Consider the following 17,391-nt stretch of genomic DNA (forward strand, 5'->3'; position numbering starts at 1 on the left):
ATTAAAAAAGAAAAAAGCCAGGTTACTGCTTTATTCTTCAAAACGGTTTTAAAAAAGCCGACCTGTGTCCCGCGCAGCCCCGCTCCCCCGCAGCCCAGCCCGCCATAGCAGCATCTGGGGCCCGGCCCGGCCCACCTGTGCGGGGCGGCGGGCTGGGCCCCGCCGGCGGAGGTGGCGCCCGGCCCCGGCCCCGGCTCCGGCCCCGCCGCCGGGCCTCCCCACCAGCCGGCGGGCGGGGGCGGCCCCCGCCCCGCCCCGGCCTGCCCCGGCCCGGCGCGGCCGGCACTCGGCGCCCGCCATGGCGGGGCTGGGGCAGGGTGGTGCGGGGAAGCCGCCGCTTCTGGTGAAAATCGTGATGGCCGGGGAGTCCTGCGTGGGGAAGACCTCCATCGTGCGGAGGTACACGGAGCCCGGCTCGCCGCCCGCCGGCGCTCCCACCTCCTCCTACTTGGCCACGATCGGTGAGTGACAGCGGGCCGGGGGCGGCCCCAGGCAGCCGGCCCGCTCCCGCAGCCGCCGGGCTGGCACCTGCCCGCCTCCCCCGGGCGGCCCCGCCGGCCTGCCGCCCCTCAGCGCCCCGGGGCCGCCCGCACGCCCCGAGGGACCGGCGCCCGCTGCCCCCCTCTGCTCATCCTTTCCCGCCCGGTCGCGCCTCACGCCCGCAGGCCGCGGGTGCGGGGCCGCGTCGGACAGAGGACAGGCGCTGCCGGCGTTGGAGATGTCGCAGCTCCCTCTCTGCCACTGATGCGTGTCTCCAGCCACCTCTGGCAACTTGAGCCTTAGCAGAGGTTTGCCAGGGTGTCTGGAGACGTGGCACTCTGGCTCCGGGCCACTTTGTGCCGGCCCCTACACTGGTCTTAGTATTTGTCTGTGGCACTCGCAACCTAGTCCTTTGTTAAATTTATGAAGGCAACTTGTTTCTTACTGTTCTTACTGCCCACGACTCCAGGCAGAGGCCCTGTTGCTGTGCACTGCTGTGGTTGCAAAGAAAAAGATACCTACCTCAGAGAGTTGTCAGACATCAGTAAAATACCCAGTTCCTCCATCTTTCATGCTAGAGCGGGATTTGACTTCATGTTAATAATTGTAACGGTATAAAGTCAAGATATCCTCTATAATAGGTAGCTGCGTGTGCGATTATTGAAGCAGAGCCATTGCTGTGATGGAAATAATCAGCACTGCCAGGCCAAGGCAGTTTTGCGCTGCGGTGCCGTGCTGCCTTCCCCGACACCTCTGCAGGTGGAAGGTGATGGGGAGCCCCCCCGCTGCCGTGGCACACCAGCCCCTCGGTGCCACGGGGAACGGCAGGTTGACTGGCCACATGCTGATAGCTGCGTCATCAGCATGAAAACGTCTAGTGTGGGTGTGCTGGTTTGGTTTGCTGTGGAGATTTTCCCAATTTCTGACTGGGAAATTTTCATTTTTAAAAGTTTGAGTGTGCGTAAGAATTTTTTCTTGTTTTCTGTGCTCTTGAAGAGAAAGTATGCACAAGAAATTGTGTGTTCCTGCATTTGGAATGCACATGGCTCTTTTATACATTTTTCAGTGTGGGAGGGGTTGGTTTAGCTGAATAAATAACAGGTAGTAGGTGTGGTAGCAGTTGGTCCAGGGAATACTTAACGTACATGAGATAACTTGACCTGCCAGCATGAGAACGGCTGAACTGAAACCACTTTTTATTTTCTTGACCGTTCTTGCAAAGCAGCCTCTGAAACCCACACGAACAGAAAGGGAAGAACGCAACTGGCAGTAAAGTCATGAAATTGATCCTTGTAACAGGCAACTTGTTACCAGGCTTAGCAAGGAGTCCGAAGAAAATAAACATCAGCTTTATTGATGTGTTCTATATTGGAACATAGATTCCTGACTGAGGTTATTATTTTGAGACACAATTTCTTTTAATCTTAGTTCAGTCCCCTGCAGAGTCAAAAACTCTTGTGTGGTGATGATATTAATAATGTATTTTCTACATTGTGGGTTGAAATAGTTTAAGGAATAGTCAAGATAAAAGAGTTTTCAGACAGTCATGGGCTGAGGTTAAGCTTATTAGTTTTATTATTGTGAAACGTATTCTTAAGAGATTTTAAAACTTTTAAAACACGTGTTTATCTGAAATGTGAATCATCCAGATGTGGTATTTGTTACCTGAATGTGATTTTAAAGTTATTTCTGAAATACTGTGTTCCATTTAATTCCATTTTAGAAGGTGTGTTAAGAGTTTAGACTTTTAAAACAAATGGCACTGTGAGTGATGGCTTCTGAAAGAGTAACGTTGGAAGTGGAGGTTTCTTCTTCATGAAGACAGCTACAACCGAGAGCATGGCCTATAGGTTGTAGCCTGTAACGGTGTAAGGGAAGAAGACACAATGCAGTGGTTTCTCTGTTCCCTCTTTGTTGACACCATCAAAAGAAGTAACTGTTTTCATCCAGATATGCCTGTTTCATACAAGTTCAGTCAAATGATCCCTACCTGTCATGCAGCCTATTGAATGCCCATCTGATATTAATTGATTTTTCACCTGACCTGTCCACCTGGAATGGTGATTCAAGTAGTGGGAAGATTATCCAGGCTGTGCAGTCTCTCAGCCATCTGAGTTCCCTCAAAAAATCATGTGCCACCACCTTCATTAGTGGCAAAGGGTCATAGGCACAGAAGTTAAAAGGTTGTTGAAAGTCTCATTTTTGTGTCATCATGAATCACAGGTTTGTGTTGCTAGGATAGTGTTACTTGAGGGGAAAAAAACCCAACAAATTAAACGTTCTGTAGTAGGCTCCAGTAATAGCGAACTTTTCTAAAACTATGTATTTTATGAAAAAAATTGTATATCCACGGTAAGTTTTCATTGAAAGCTTTTTATGCAGTACTTAAACACTCAAGGCTGGATGCCCTTCCTCCTCTTCAGTTATGCAGTTTGAGTAAATTATAAGCAGCTATAGTTTTCTAATTAAACTTATACGCATCATAAGGCAGACGCATTGTATTATGAATAGACTATAAGGAATAAATGTTTTTATTTAAACAATGGCATTGCATATAAAGCCATAGAGAAAGTTTATGAACAAAAAAAACCCCTTGTATACAAGTTAACAAGATTGTGATCTCACAGGCTGTGAGGTTGTTATTTTGCTGTATTACGGTGGCTGTGGTCCTGCAGCACACGTTTTCTGTGAGAGATGTTTCTGTAGAGGTCTGAGTTCTCCCAAATTTGTCATAGTTGAACTCCCACTTCAGAGTTAAACAAAAAAAGATAATTTTATTTTGACTTTTTCCTCAAAAGGAAGCTTTTGCTTTCTAATGCTTATATTTAAGAAAAAGAAAAAAAGATTTATTAAGAGTGAAGTTGCAAATTGAAGTGATTTACACATTTGTTTCTAATGCTCAGTGAATAAGAGAACCAGCTCTGAAGTCTCTGTAGGTTCCTTGATACTCAATTTTAGAAGAAAATAGAGCTAATCAACAAAAATGAACCATACTGAAGGTAAACATGTCCTGTGTTAACAACACTAGTAGTAATCTGCACCTTAATTATTTTTTCTTTTTTTTTTTTTTTTTAACAAGGCTGTGCTGTCACTGTTGCATCCTGCTAAGCTACTCAGACTCATGTTTCCTCTGGATAGACCTGTTTTTTTGAGCCTTTTCTATTCAGAACCCGCCAGCTCTACTGGGGTGAAAAGTGTGTTGTAATTTTTTAGGCCAGCTGCAAAAGACCTCTTTGAAGAGGACTTTTACAGATGGCCAAAGACTATTTTATAAGTACTGAGGGAAGAGAGTATTGAAGGAAGTGTGACTGACTGTTCTGATGCTTTTTAGACCTAAGGTACCTCAGTCCTAACATGGGCATATTTGGAATATAAAGAAGATAAAATAATCTCATGGCTATAAAACTTGGAAATAACAAGTAGAATTTGAACTTGTACCCAGCATACCCCTTCTCAGTTTTATTTGACAACTTAAAAGAAGCAAGTACAAGCTGTTGCATTCAAATAACATTTATCTCGAGAGGGGTAATCAATGCTCACTTTGTTATGTTGATCATATTGTATAATACATGGGCCTAAAAGCATCTGAAATCTGTGAGCTGTCTTTGGCATTGTATTTCTCATTTTTCTTTTCTGTCTTTCCAATTTGCTAAGTTTGCTGGAAATTTCATATAAAGACATGAACAATTCATGCATACAGAACATATTGACTTCTGTTTTTCACTAACATTCATTGACCTTTTAGGTCAATAAATTTTGAAGTTGATTTAAGAAGTCAATAAGGCTTATTTTAATTTAGATTAAGTTTTAGTCTGATTCAGCACTCTGCTTCCCTTTTTATAAAAAAAAAAAAAAGCTTATAGCAAGTTATTATTAAAATGGATGTCATCTAAGAACTGTTTCCTATAGGTCTGGGAATCCCTGTCTGGATTATAGTTTTCTGCTGTATTCCCCATGCACCATGTGAAAGTGACATTCCAGCCTCCCAGTGTGTACTCTGTCCCTGTCAACTGCTCTAACATCAATTGTAGAAAGTGATACAGATAATTAAACAAAATCGTGTGAATTTCAGGAGCAAATGTTTTCCATCACATTGGAATTTCACCTTACATGAGCAAATTTGACTTAAATTACATTTGCACCTGACATTATTAATTCCATCAAGGAAGCTTTGTGTAATATTAATTACAGATACCAATTATATTATTTCATCTTTCCTTTCCATTGGAGCTTCAATAAAAATTCATCAAGTGAAGGACATGATTATCATAATAATTTTAAAAATCCACCTAAACTCTTTTACCACATACACACAAAAATGTTAATAGCACTGGAATCATGCAAGAGTGTACTTGTCAAAGTTTTGTGCCCAATACATCTGTCAGTAAAAAGGGAGCATTTTCTCTACTGCATTTTTGGTATTGCTATGGGTGCTTTCATTTGATAAAGTGTTTTGGCAGACAGGTTTTTACAGAAATCAGTGTGACGGTATTAACTTAAAATTTGTGTGCTTTTTCAATCTGTTTAGTTCTTTCAAATGACATTTCTAGTTGTGAAAAGCCACTCTGACGTCATCTTAAGTAGCCATATTTTGACTTTAGGGAATTTTGATCATGCAGTATGGCCAGCTATCACAATGTCACCTTAACTTCACTCAATGTAATTGACAAAATTAGCCTTGCTGTTTTTCAGCGGGAAAAAAAAAAATGAGCAGAGAAATTATCAAACGCTGTTTCAATTTTCAGCAATAAAGTACTTGGAAAAAAAATGGTTAACTGTGAGGAAATGCATTACTCTAAAGTAGCAGCTGATAGCTGGCAGATTCTTATATTAAGATACAGCTTCAACAATGCATAAATCCAGGTATTATCTACCACATTTGGAGTACTAAATTGATAATATAATAAAGGAAAACACTAGAAATTATAGGGAAAGTATCTCTGAGGAAAGATCTTTAGTGTGCGTAGAGCCAACATTCTGCACTGATTTCAACTGCTAATGCTTGATTTTGCATTAGTGCTATGGATCTGGGATGCACAGTGATTAAGGTTATAGAGACAATCCTCTTCAGTTTGAATGAAATCCAGTGTATGTTTGTGTTTAACTATTACAGCTAATTCTTATTCCTCTTCATGTAACCCTGGATTTTTTTTTTCTAGGGGTTTGGAAGCATAGATGGAAAAATGGCAGTGTGCATGTGTAACAGCTTTGTAAGCATTTCTACCTCCCTATTCCTAGCTGCCACACTGTTGTGATGAAACTGGAAACAACTGAAATCACCAATATAATTTGCCAAGTATTATTGTGCATAAGCCATGCAACTGCTGTCATGTCACTTGCCTATTCGTGCAAATACCTACATGTGGTTTTATAGTATGCACACCTTTTCTTTGACCTGCCCCTCCGTTGCTTCGTACTGGCATTGCTTTGTATTGTATTTGTGTAATGTATTGACACACAGCTGTGTTCACCACTGAATAATTCCCTTTTACAACTTCCATTTTGAATCTATGTGGTTGACTAGTTATTCTTTGTTTGATAGAGTTCCTTTTCACTTTCTGTTCAAAATTGCATGATAACTAGAGCTAAGAAACAATCTTCAAAAGGAATCCATGTTATTATGAGAAATGTTACAGACTTTCTTCTTTCTCCTAGGCATTGATTTTAAAGTGAAGCCAGTAACATTCAATGGTACAAGAGTTAAACTTCAAATATGGTAAGTTTTAATTTATATCACAAAGGAGAGCCAACTAAATGACGTTACAGCATGAAAAATCTCATCTGTTTTTAATTGCATGTCTTCCTACAGTGCAATTGTTCCTACTAGGTCATTTTAAAATGTGAATTTGTCCTAGGGGAGCGTATTTTTTACAGCAACTAATGGAAGTTAAGAAGAGGGTCGTCACTAGGTTGCTTTAATAATAAAACTTTGCTATTGCAGCATAGAAACAATGCAGCTCTACCATCCATATTAAGTGTATTTAATTCTGCAAGTACATTGAGGGAAGTGACAAAGCAAGAAAATTTTACATTTCATTACCCATCAAATGCACGTTCAAAAGGGTCACTAAGAGAAAGCTAGTGAGGTGAATCTTCGGGAATGTACACTCTATTTTTTGTTTTGTGAGTTTTTTCTAAAGGCTGTATAGGGCTACTGACAGCCATCTCTCCAAGCATCTAGTACTGAAGGTTATCTATATTTACCAATATTTAACTTCTCGAGAAGTAACTCTGTATATGATTTATCCAGTATTAGACCTGCAGTTACTCCATCTCAAGTTTTAATACGGAAGTCTTGGAGGCTTGTTTGCAGCTTTCTTAAGGCATAATTATGTGTAGGAGTCTCTTCATCCCTGTATTTTCTGGCTTTTCCCCAAAACCTACATTCAATCTAAACCAGTTTACTGACTGTGTCACAGTTTACAAAGGGCTTGTCAGAATATGGGATGTCATCTGACTCCTGCAGAACTTGTATTCCAGATTTTTTTTTTTATCGCCTAAGTTGTACTGATCTTAATGATTAAGTATGTATAAAGAAGCAGTGGTCAGCTTGAAGTTACACTCAAACTTCAGCCATGGGTTTAGTTTCCCTAGTAGGGCTGTATTATTCAGAATAAATTTCTAGTGTATTTCTTTCACTGCTCTATCCGGCATCCAGATTTTCTCTTATCTTTTCTTCTTCCTTTCATGTTAGAGTACACCATTCAAAATTTGGACAATACTTTTTAAAATAAAGTGATTTTTTTCTTGGGGGTTCTGCAGTTTGATGATCTTTTGTTTGTTTGCGTGTGTGTGATTTCTCATCATTTTTTTTAGGGATACTGCTGGCCAGGAACGATTCCATACACTCAGTACTAGCTATTTTCGTGGTGCACAAGGCTTTATTCTTGTATATGACATCACAAATCTGGACAGTTTTCAAAGTATAACAACCTGGATGAAAGACATACATGAGGTAAATATATCCAACAGTGGTTGATCTCTTAATGAAGGTAGCTAATGAGTTACTGCACTTAATGTTTTAAATGACTGCATGAGATTTATTCTTGTTCCTTGAGCTGTATGTTTCTAACCAGAATTTCTTAAATTTAACTCAGGATACAATATGATAGTTGGATTACTGTTATCTGAAACTGGAATAGAGTGTGTACTATCCAGGACAAGCCCATAGTGATGCAGGAGTATTTTCTGAAGTACTTCTAAAACGTAGCTTCCAATCTGGTTTTGCACATGCTGAGTTATGGTGCTTTTGTCACTGGTGTGGCTGTGCACAAGCCAGTCTCCATGAGCTCATCCCAGAATTTTAATTGGCTTCCATGTCAAAATTCCTTACCACAACCAGGGATATTCCTTTCCTAATTTCATTACTTTAGTGAGTTACCTCATCCCAAGAATCCAAAGTAACAAATCAAATGAAATGTCCTCTTCGTCCTTGCTGGATATTCTCTTTGAGAGGTTGGTTTCAAGAATCACAGAATCATTTAGATTGGAAAATACCCTTAAGATCATGAAGTCCAACGTAAACCTAACTGCCAAGTCCACCACTAAACCCTGTCCTTAAGTGCCACATCCACATGCCTTTTAAATACCTCCAGGGATGGTGACTCAAGCACTTCCTCGGGCAGCCTGTTCCAATGCTTGACAACACTTTCCGTGAATAAATTTTTCTTAATATCCAATCTAAACTTCCCCTGGCACAACTTGAGGGCATTTCCTCTCATCCTATAACTTGTTACGTGGGAAAAGAGACCGAGACCCATCTCGCTACAATGTCCTTTTAGGTAGTAGCGATGAGGTCTCCCCTCAGCCTCCTTTTCTCCAGGCTAAACAACCCCAGTTCCCTCAGCTGCTCCTCACAGGACTTGTGCTCTAAACCCTTCACCAGCTTTGTTGCCCTTCTTTGGACATACTCCAGCACCTCATTGTCTTTCTTGTAGTGAGGGACCCAAAACTGAACACAGTATTCAAGGTGTGGCCTCACTAGTGCTGAGTACAGAGGGACGATCGTTTCCCTAGTCCTGCTGGCCACGTTATTTCTGACACAAGCCAGGATGCCATTGGCCTTCTTGGCCAGGTGGGCACACTGCTGGCTCATGTTCAGCCAGCTGTTGACCAGCACCTCAGGTCCTTCTCTGCTGGGCAGCTCTCCAGCCACTCTTCCCCAAGCCTGTAGCATCGCATGGGGTTGTTGTGACCCAAGTGCAGGACCCAGCACTTAGCCTTCTTGAACCTCACACAACTGACCTCGGCTCATCAATCCAGCCTGTCTAGATCCCTCTGTAGAGCCTTCCTACCCCCAAGCAGATTAACACTTCTGCCCAGCTTGGTGTAATCTGCAAATTTACTGAGGGTGCACTCGATCCCCTTGTCCAGATCGTTGATAAAGATATCAAAGAGAACTGGCCCCAGTACTGAGCCCTGGGGAACTGCACTTGTGACTGGTTGCCATCTGGATTGAGCTCCATTCACCACAACTCTTTGAGCCCGGCCATCCAGCCAGTTTCTCCAGTAGAATGCTGTAGGAGGAACTGGGGGAGGAAAGGAGAATCCCTTTTTGGTGGCAGTGAGCTATCAGTCAGCTCAGCTGCTTGTGGTACTGCAGCCAGAAGCATGTGCTTTCATGTGACCTAGGAAGTGATTCAACAGCACATGGCTGCCAGACAAGGAGTGTGTTCCCACCTCCCTTCCTGCTTCTGAATGTTAGCTCCCACTGTGCTGCTTCAGGAGCTTGTCAGAGCTCTCTGAGGTTCATTCTGACTTTCTAACATGATAGAAAGCCAACACAGCAAAAACAGCTGGATGATTTTCTGCTGCATCAGTGAGTCTTAAAAGGTGCATAGAAAAGTCTGACAGTTATTGGAGTTGGCACAAGATAAACAGGTAGAAGTAAGAAAGCCAGGAGAAGAACATGTGGGAACAATGTGAGGGAGGAGTCAGGCAGGGAGGTGTGGGCAAGCCGTTAGACATCAGATCATTCAGCTGCCTGTGACCCTGTACCCTGAGTCTTTATAGCTAGGTCTGTCTTGATGTGTTCTCTGTTAGGTAGAGGCAAGTCAGTTTTAGAATAGAATAGTTCAGCTGGAAGGGACCTACAGTGATCATCTAGTCCAACTGCCTGACCACTTTTGGGCTGACCAAAACTTAAAGCATGTTATTAAGGGCATTGTCCAAATGCCTCTTAAACATTTATGTACTTGGGGCATTGACCACCTCTCTAGGAAGCCTGTGCTGGTGTTTGAACGACCTCTCCATAAAGAAATGCTTCCTAATGGCCAGTCTGAACCTCCCATGGTGCAGCTTTGAACCATTCCCACATGTCCTATCACTGGATACCAGAGAGAAAAGCTCAGCACCTCCCTCTCTTCCCCTCCTCAGGAAGCTGTGGAGAGCAATGAGGTTGCCCAGAGCAGTAACATGGAAGTTTGTGGGTAGCATGCTTTTCTAAGCTAGTATGCTTGTGTAAGAATCCAAGCAAGATAGTGCTCTATATTGATTAAAATCAAGTAGATATTCAGGCAGTTTTTGTAATGCTCTGTGAATTGGTAGGAATATGACATGATGCATGGGAGAGTTCATCTTGGGAAAGCAGGCTCAAAATAAAAACATCAAACATGTCCTTTTCTCTCTTCACAGCTTCAGTATACAGATGAATTAATGAATTACACATGGTCATATATCCAATAATATATACATAGGGTATCTTACATTGTTGGTAAAACATTACATTTACGTTACCTCAGTATTAAGAACATCACTGTGGTGACCTAGCACGTCATTATCCTTGTCCTCAGAGCCATCTTAAAAATCTTTGTGGCAACAGAGCCTAACTTCAGTAATGTGTTACAAAGGAGCTTTCATGATAGAATATTCTTACTGGTTTGTCTGCACACACTTCAAACTACTACATGTGTTTTATTACTTTGTTAAGAAAAGCGTGTTCCCTTCTCCCGTTAGGTAAACCAACACAAGTTAAGCTAGATTTGTCACTGGTGGTACACTAGATAAAATTTACTCAGCACATAGTATGTTAGTAAGTTTACTGTTATCTGAAGCTGAAAATGTAAAGTACCCATATATATCAATTTATATATATATATATATATACACGTGCATCTATCTATTGATCAATCGATCGATCTATGTGTATGTGTCTTTATATATATAAAAAATACTGACCTACCTTCATACTACCTTCAAAGGGGTCATTTTGTCCTGTCATTTTTAATTAGATCAACAGGATGGTTGATTCAGTGGCCTACAACACACAACCACAAATGCAAAGAGAAAGTATCAGAACCCTGTGGCTGGAAGTGGAGGGAAGGATGGGACTAGCTTTTCTAGCCACTCTTGTAGCAGGCTTCGAGCTGCTTAAGTTAGTCAAGAAGTCACACCTGCACGAGCCTGCTTTCTGTGACACTTAAAAGCTTTTGTGTAAACATACTGAAGATATTAATATTTAGATTGTTTAATCTTAACCCCTGAAGTTACTTTGTTAGTTTAGAATTTAAAAAATGGGAAAAACCTCAATTTAAAACAATTTCTGGGAATGTAAATTGCATAATTGATTGTACCAATCTCAAAACCAGCAATTAGTGAGTGTTGTAATAGAGCTAGATAATAATAAAAAATTTAATTTAGTCCTAGTGGGATATCAATTTCTTAAGTGTCTTGGTGAAAATATATGGGGCCATTCATTGCAAAAGAAGTGTTTTTAAGCAATAACTGTTAAAACACGGGGCATTTCATGAAAATTAATTACTCACTTGTATGTTGGTGACATTCCCTGCATTTGCTTTGGTCTGTGAATGCAAACCAGTATTTAATTCCCCACAAATGCCCAGTATCAAAGTGGCTGGTGCTACAGCATCCTTAAAAATGTGCAAGGGTAGACATATTAAAAGAGAAACAGATACAGGCTTCATTAAACACCAGACTAATAGGTAATGTAAAGCTTGCACCTGAACAAATCAAACTGGATTTTTTTGAGACAATTCAGTTATTACATTACGCTTTCATTTTTGAATTCTATGTACATAGAGATATTTAACAAAGTTTTTTAAAAATCTGTTCAGTGTGCTAAGCCATTTTTACAACAGTTGAAAATAACAATCTAAACAATTCAGCATTCCTAAAAACTCCATTGGTTTTATAAAAACTAGCCAGTCAGTGCTATTACAATCAGATTACCAGTAATGTTCTCATTGCATTTCAATTATTTTAAGTGTGGAACACAGCAACTTTCCTATTAAAAATGAATTAATGTTCAAGGAAGTTCAAGACATAAATATGCTGCCATATGTGTATTGTTGTAATATTTGTATTCAGAACTAGAGGAAATAAGTACATGACTGTACTTACCTACATGACTGTACTTAAAAAAGCTTACTAGAAAAATATGCTTGCAGATGAATATCTTAGAACATTATTGGCAAATCCAATACAGGTATATTGGATTTGTAATGCACTCATTAGGAGCATGATAATTGCAGGAAAATTACTTTAGAACCTGAAATCATTCTTTATTCATAGGATTGTGGGTGATGTCCAGTTTGTTAAGGTGTTCCTTTTGTCTGCTGACATGGCTTTTGGCTATTGTGTGCAGCTGTTCTGAAAGGTTAATTGTCCTTTGAAAATTAAATACAGGTAACTATGTACCAAATCAATTTGCAGAAAACAGTTTTTTCTAGGATGTTTTGAACAAGATTCCACCTAACTTAGGAGCAAAAAGTTCTTGGAAATAGGTCAAATGCTCAAACAGGTGTCCAGAGAGGATCTGGAAGTACTTAAAACTCAATTCAACAGGGTCTTGAGCAACCTGACCAGAGTTCAAAGTTGGCCCTTTTTTGAACAGGGTGTTAGACCAGTTGACTTCCAGAAGTCCTTGACAACATAAATGGTTCTGTGATTCACGCATGGCATCTGGGTCTCTAAAAACTTTTGACATACATGGTTGTCCCTAGTTTTCTTTTAAATAAATTGGAATGGTTTTCATTGTGTTAGTCTCCTGGTGTGGCATGAAGATGGCATTACCAGGTTGTAATGATTATCTGCTGGAAATTCTCTGCTAGCACAGAATTTTCTTCATGGGGAGGACAGATTCATTTTCCCATGCAGTAAAAATTCTTGGTGGTATAATTTAGTGTTCTTGGAATATATTAGCTTTCTGTTTATGCTATCTGAAAGAAGCGACTCCTCAACCAGGGTATGAAATACATGGCTGTGTTGGGTTACTGCTGTTTTTTCATAGTGCCCTCTTCTGGTTTTGTGGGTTAGATGCATCTGAGAGTTGGGAACCTGAGCTCTTGAGTGTTTCTGCATCATACTTAAATAAAAGCACCACAGCAAAATGCTTTACAAATGTAAAATAGCTTTACTTCAAAATCTTCTGAGTTTTTGTTTTCTAGATGGGAAAGTTTGGTGCCAAAAGGATCGAATTGTACCACTTCATAGATGGGTCTGTTATAATGACTGTGGTTAGAACTGAAAATTCTTGTTCTTGTCACTCTGTTGAACTGGTTTATCTCTAATTCAAGACTAGTTTGAGGATACATTGGAGGATATATCTAATCAAGTCTAAGTTTGCTAATTGACAAATTCTGTCATTTGTACAATTCCACTGAAGTCCTGGAAACGAGGCATTTATAACCAAGGTCATCATGTGGCACTTAGAAAAATATATGGAAAGAGACATCTATAGGAATCCTAATATGAATACTGCCCCTGTAATCATTTCAAGGAGATTGTGGGGAGAGTGTATTCTGAACAAATTATTCTTTGTTAATACAAAGGATCAGTTTCCAGTGTCATTGTCTGGTGAGTAGGAGGAAGAAACTTCTCAGCTTTATGGCCTTCCTGAGCTCCGCCTTCATCTTGCTGCATGACCATGCATATTTCCATCTCCTCTTCAAATCTGAAAAATTATATTAATACAATGTTTCTTCCTCAAATACAAACTAATTAAGCATTAAGCATAATTAAGCATAGTGTATTTATCAGATCTGGGTTCTCTATTTCACTGTTTTGACTTGCAAACCAACTTTTGTTCCCTTTCACACTGTAATCAGTGAGTATCAAAATCATGTAGTCCTGCACAGTTATGCACTGGAAATGTGATGGAGGGACAGGATGGTGATTCTGGATAGTTATTTATACAACAAGTAGTCTGGATGAGCTTTGGGTAATCATGCTGAATTTGCTGCAAGGTTGAGGCCAGTCATTCATGGTAGGGTCTGTGCTCACCATTTAAAAAGTGAAGAGATAGTTTCTCCCAGTAACCTGCAAGTACAAATGTGACATAGTTCTCTTTCTGTAAAGGTGTCAATGCTACTTTTGACACATATATTCACAATACTTCTGTGAAATAGCTTTCCTCTGCAAAATGAGAACAAGGGCCGAAAAAAAGACCTAACATTGGGGAAGAAAAAAGAGTTATGTACAAAAGGGATGAGCAAGATATTTTCCCTTTTGCATTCTTGATTTCTGTTAATAGCCACATAGTCAAGAAGTTGGGTGTTTACCTGGTTGGGTGCACAGGGTAGGTGAAAGTTGAGTGGTACTGGAGTTAGTTCAGGGCGTGGATGGCTGGCTGCTATCATGGTGTGCGAGTCCGGTGTGCCTAGTCGGGGCCCTGGCACCGCTGTGTTTGAGGCTCTGGCACTGCTCCCTCCTGTGGCCACTGGTCACAGAAGCCTGGCTCCTTGTTCTGAAACCTGATGACTCTTCAAAAAAACTTGTTCAGTCTCAACTTCAATTTTTGGAGAGAAATGTAGTGCTGATATTTCCTCTTTGGATGTTGGGTTTTTTTTTTAAAAAAAAGTAGGCTAGGTTTTCTCTGAGTTCAGATTATTTTTAAGTTTCAGTAAAATGTGAACTTTGAAATGTTAAAACCAGAAGAAAAACTTAAGAGATTGAACCAAAACTCTGTATGTATTTTTGAGATACCAAAGCAAAACGCTTTCAAAAAAAGTTTTCCTTTTGCCATGAAATTGATGAAATTTTTAATAGCATTTTTCCATGACATGGGAAACAAATGTTTCCTGACTCTATTAGCTTAGTCAGTGCTGACTTGCATAATAGCATCTTAACAACTGTAAAATAACTATCCTCTTTTTAGCTATAGATTTTGCATTTGGAAAGCTTATTCCTAAGCTATAAATAAAAGAGGATGAAAATAAACAGTGATCTTTTGAAAGCACTGAAGAGACGTATTTTTGGCAAATTCAAATCAGTGTACCTCTGCAGTTTTTATGCCAATTGAGCACATGGTCAAACTTCTGCCTAGTCGTATGGACTTCATCTACATATCAGGTTTTGAAACTTAAAATGGACATAATTTGGTGTATATTCTTTAGTTTTCTAAAAGCAAGAAACTGCAAGATACCATCTTTTAAAAGTACTTGCAGTCCTTTGGTGGAGGATCCAGTCAAGGAGAAAATACATTATTACATTGTATTAATGTAGAAATAATAGTTATTTGCTGAAATAAATATTTACTTGCTTGCTGTCCCTAACCTCCTTTAAATTTTGTTACTATTTGAAGTTGTTTAGAAAGAACACTCCTACTGCAAAAATTTGTGCTGTCCTCTACAGGTACAGGATGGATTTCATGGTTTTGTACAGAAAGCATGCTAGTATTTCCCTTTGACCTTTTACTTCACAGTAAAGTCAAATGTTCCTTGTAAAACCTTCAGCTACATACATTCTTAAAAAGTTGGTTATGTGATGAGATTAAATTGTCTATTTACCCTGTTTTAGGGACTGATGTATGTAATTTTATGTAGGAGAACCATTGACCTTAATGAGTAAAGCTTCAGTGCATTCTGAAACAGACAGCATTTTTGTCGTTAATCCAGGTTAGATTAATTCATTATTTTAGGCCTGTACTTTGTACTCTTATGATGAACTTACTTCATTTTAATACTACATTATCTTGAACATCAGATGTGGGTATGAAATGAGATTAACTGACTCTAAAATGAGAGTGGATTAAAAAAATTGAAATAGTGTTCCTTAATAAAGTGTGCCTACTGTTGTACTCTTCAGATGAAGCAATTTAGTTGTAAAAGTATGAATAGACTAAAACCAATGATTCTCTCATCCTTTAATGAACAGAGATTCTTCTTTGCATTTTTCTGAAGGGATGGATGTGTGTCTGTATCCATGTGTGTGAGCTCTGGGGAAGATGATTGTCTGTGCCTGGTTTTGTCTTATGGGAAAGTTATAAAAATTAAGACTTTGACAGAGATCAGAGGTTTCATCAATGTCCTTGTAGCAAGACCTGCAGCCTGTGACCAGGCTTGCTGAATCATCAGAGAAACTCTGTGAGCATGTACTTTCACAATATAAGCCATGGGAACAGACCATGTTAGCTTTAATTGTCTCTAGATTAAGGCCCTTGGGTTCCTCCATTTTAGCATCAAAAGTGGTTTTAAATATTACGATTTTCACAACAAATGTCAGTTTACAGATTCCACATGCTGTTGCAGAACTGTGCTCTTTCTTTGTCATTATTACAGTCATGTATATTTACAATGGCTTATCTTAAAATAACATTGATGTGAGGCACCTAGTGCATTTCTCAGTCACCATGTACGTAACTGGATTAGTAGAACAAAGGGTGGAGACAAGGTCAGAAAGCTAGATTTTTCTTCCTTTTGAAATCAATGAGGTTTTAAAATTTTACTTCATTAAAAATCTATTGCCTTCTTCCAAGTGTCTTGGAATAATCAAGCTTTTATGTTTAGTTTGAACACTTTGAATGTAATTTTGCTGTCTCTGTACAAAAGTGAAGCACAGAGAAGTGCTCTTCCAGGTGCAGCAGATTTCTTCCTTCTTCCTTTTTACTTGTGAGTGCTGGATGTAGACCAGACTAATATGCCAATCCATGAACCCATTACTTTAGGGAGCATAGTGTCTGTGAATCTGGGGCATTTCCAGTCACTTTAAAGCCTCAAGATGGAGCATTCATCAGAAGATGGTGCCCATGCACCAGATACTTTATATCTTATGAAAGGGGTTGCATATTATGCCCTGTACCTGTAAACTGCTGTTTTCCACTCTTTGCAATCTTGCTGTTTTCCTCTGAATCCTAGTAACTGATGGAAAATATTTCCACAGATGAAAAGGTCAGACAGAATTTAGCCTTTACTTTCAAGGAAATAAAGTGTTGAAGGTTAGTGTGAGCTGAAGGTGAAGGGCTTTTATTGTTTGATTTCTTCTTACTTGACACTTATTAATGCTGGTTCTCTTTTAGAAAGCAGGTGATGAAGTGGACGTAATACTGTTGGGCAACAAGTGTGATAAGGAGTCAGAACGTGTAGTTCCAAAGCAGAAAGGAGAAAAGGTATCGTTGATCACTGGTACTTTCCTTGGGTTCTTCTGAGTATCTCAGTATGTGACTGTGAGCTGTTACACTGAAAATAATAAAAAGCTCCTGAATTTCAAAAATTCAATTAGAAATTGCTCTAGAAAAATGGTTGTGGAGTTCTGGAGTGGTTGGGGTTTTTTAATATATGAGCAGAAATGCATTAAGTAACTCCTAGCTTATCTCTTTAGGATACCTATTTTAATGGTTAAAATGTACTTTAAAAGTTTTAGGTGTTATGATAGAAGTCTTGTATTCTGAATTAAAACTAAAAATATTTTAGGGTCTCCATTTTCAGAGTATTGTTTTAATGTGAATTCTAAAATACAGTGCATAATACATTCTGCATAGTTTTTCTGGTACCTGATGCACCCATCAATTATTTTTTTGCTGTAGCCTGACTGTAAAGAACTATTTTGGCAGCCTGTGCACTGTGATCTGCATTGTCTTTGAATAGCCCTAAATAATACTGGACAGATACATTTAGGGAACATCTCGCTCCCCTAGTTCTGAGTATCTGTCATACAGCTGAGACTACAGTATACTTT

The 17,391-nt window shown here is 39.6% G+C and overlaps 1 protein-coding gene across 2 annotated transcripts in view; it reads left to right on the forward strand.

Annotated features, from left to right (window-relative positions):
• Positions 1-263: 263 nt before the first annotated feature.
• Positions 264-17,391, forward strand: part of LOC141957470 (ras-related protein Rab-10-like) — a 32,200-nt gene continuing 15,072 nt past the window's right edge. For both annotated transcript variants that reach the window (XM_074899019.1, XM_074899020.1), the window contains exons 1-4: positions 264-461; positions 6,136-6,196; positions 7,297-7,435; positions 16,733-16,822. In XM_074899019.1, coding sequence (XP_074755120.1) covers positions 299-461; positions 6,136-6,196; positions 7,297-7,435; positions 16,733-16,822 — 453 coding nt within the window. In that variant the 5' untranslated portion in view covers positions 264-298. The remainder of the gene's footprint in view (positions 462-6,135; positions 6,197-7,296; positions 7,436-16,732; positions 16,823-17,391) is intronic.

The sequence above is a fragment of the Athene noctua genome, chromosome 2 (assembly GCF_965140245.1).
Source record: "Athene noctua chromosome 2, bAthNoc1.hap1.1, whole genome shotgun sequence".
NCBI lineage: Eukaryota > Metazoa > Chordata > Aves > Strigiformes > Strigidae > Athene > Athene noctua.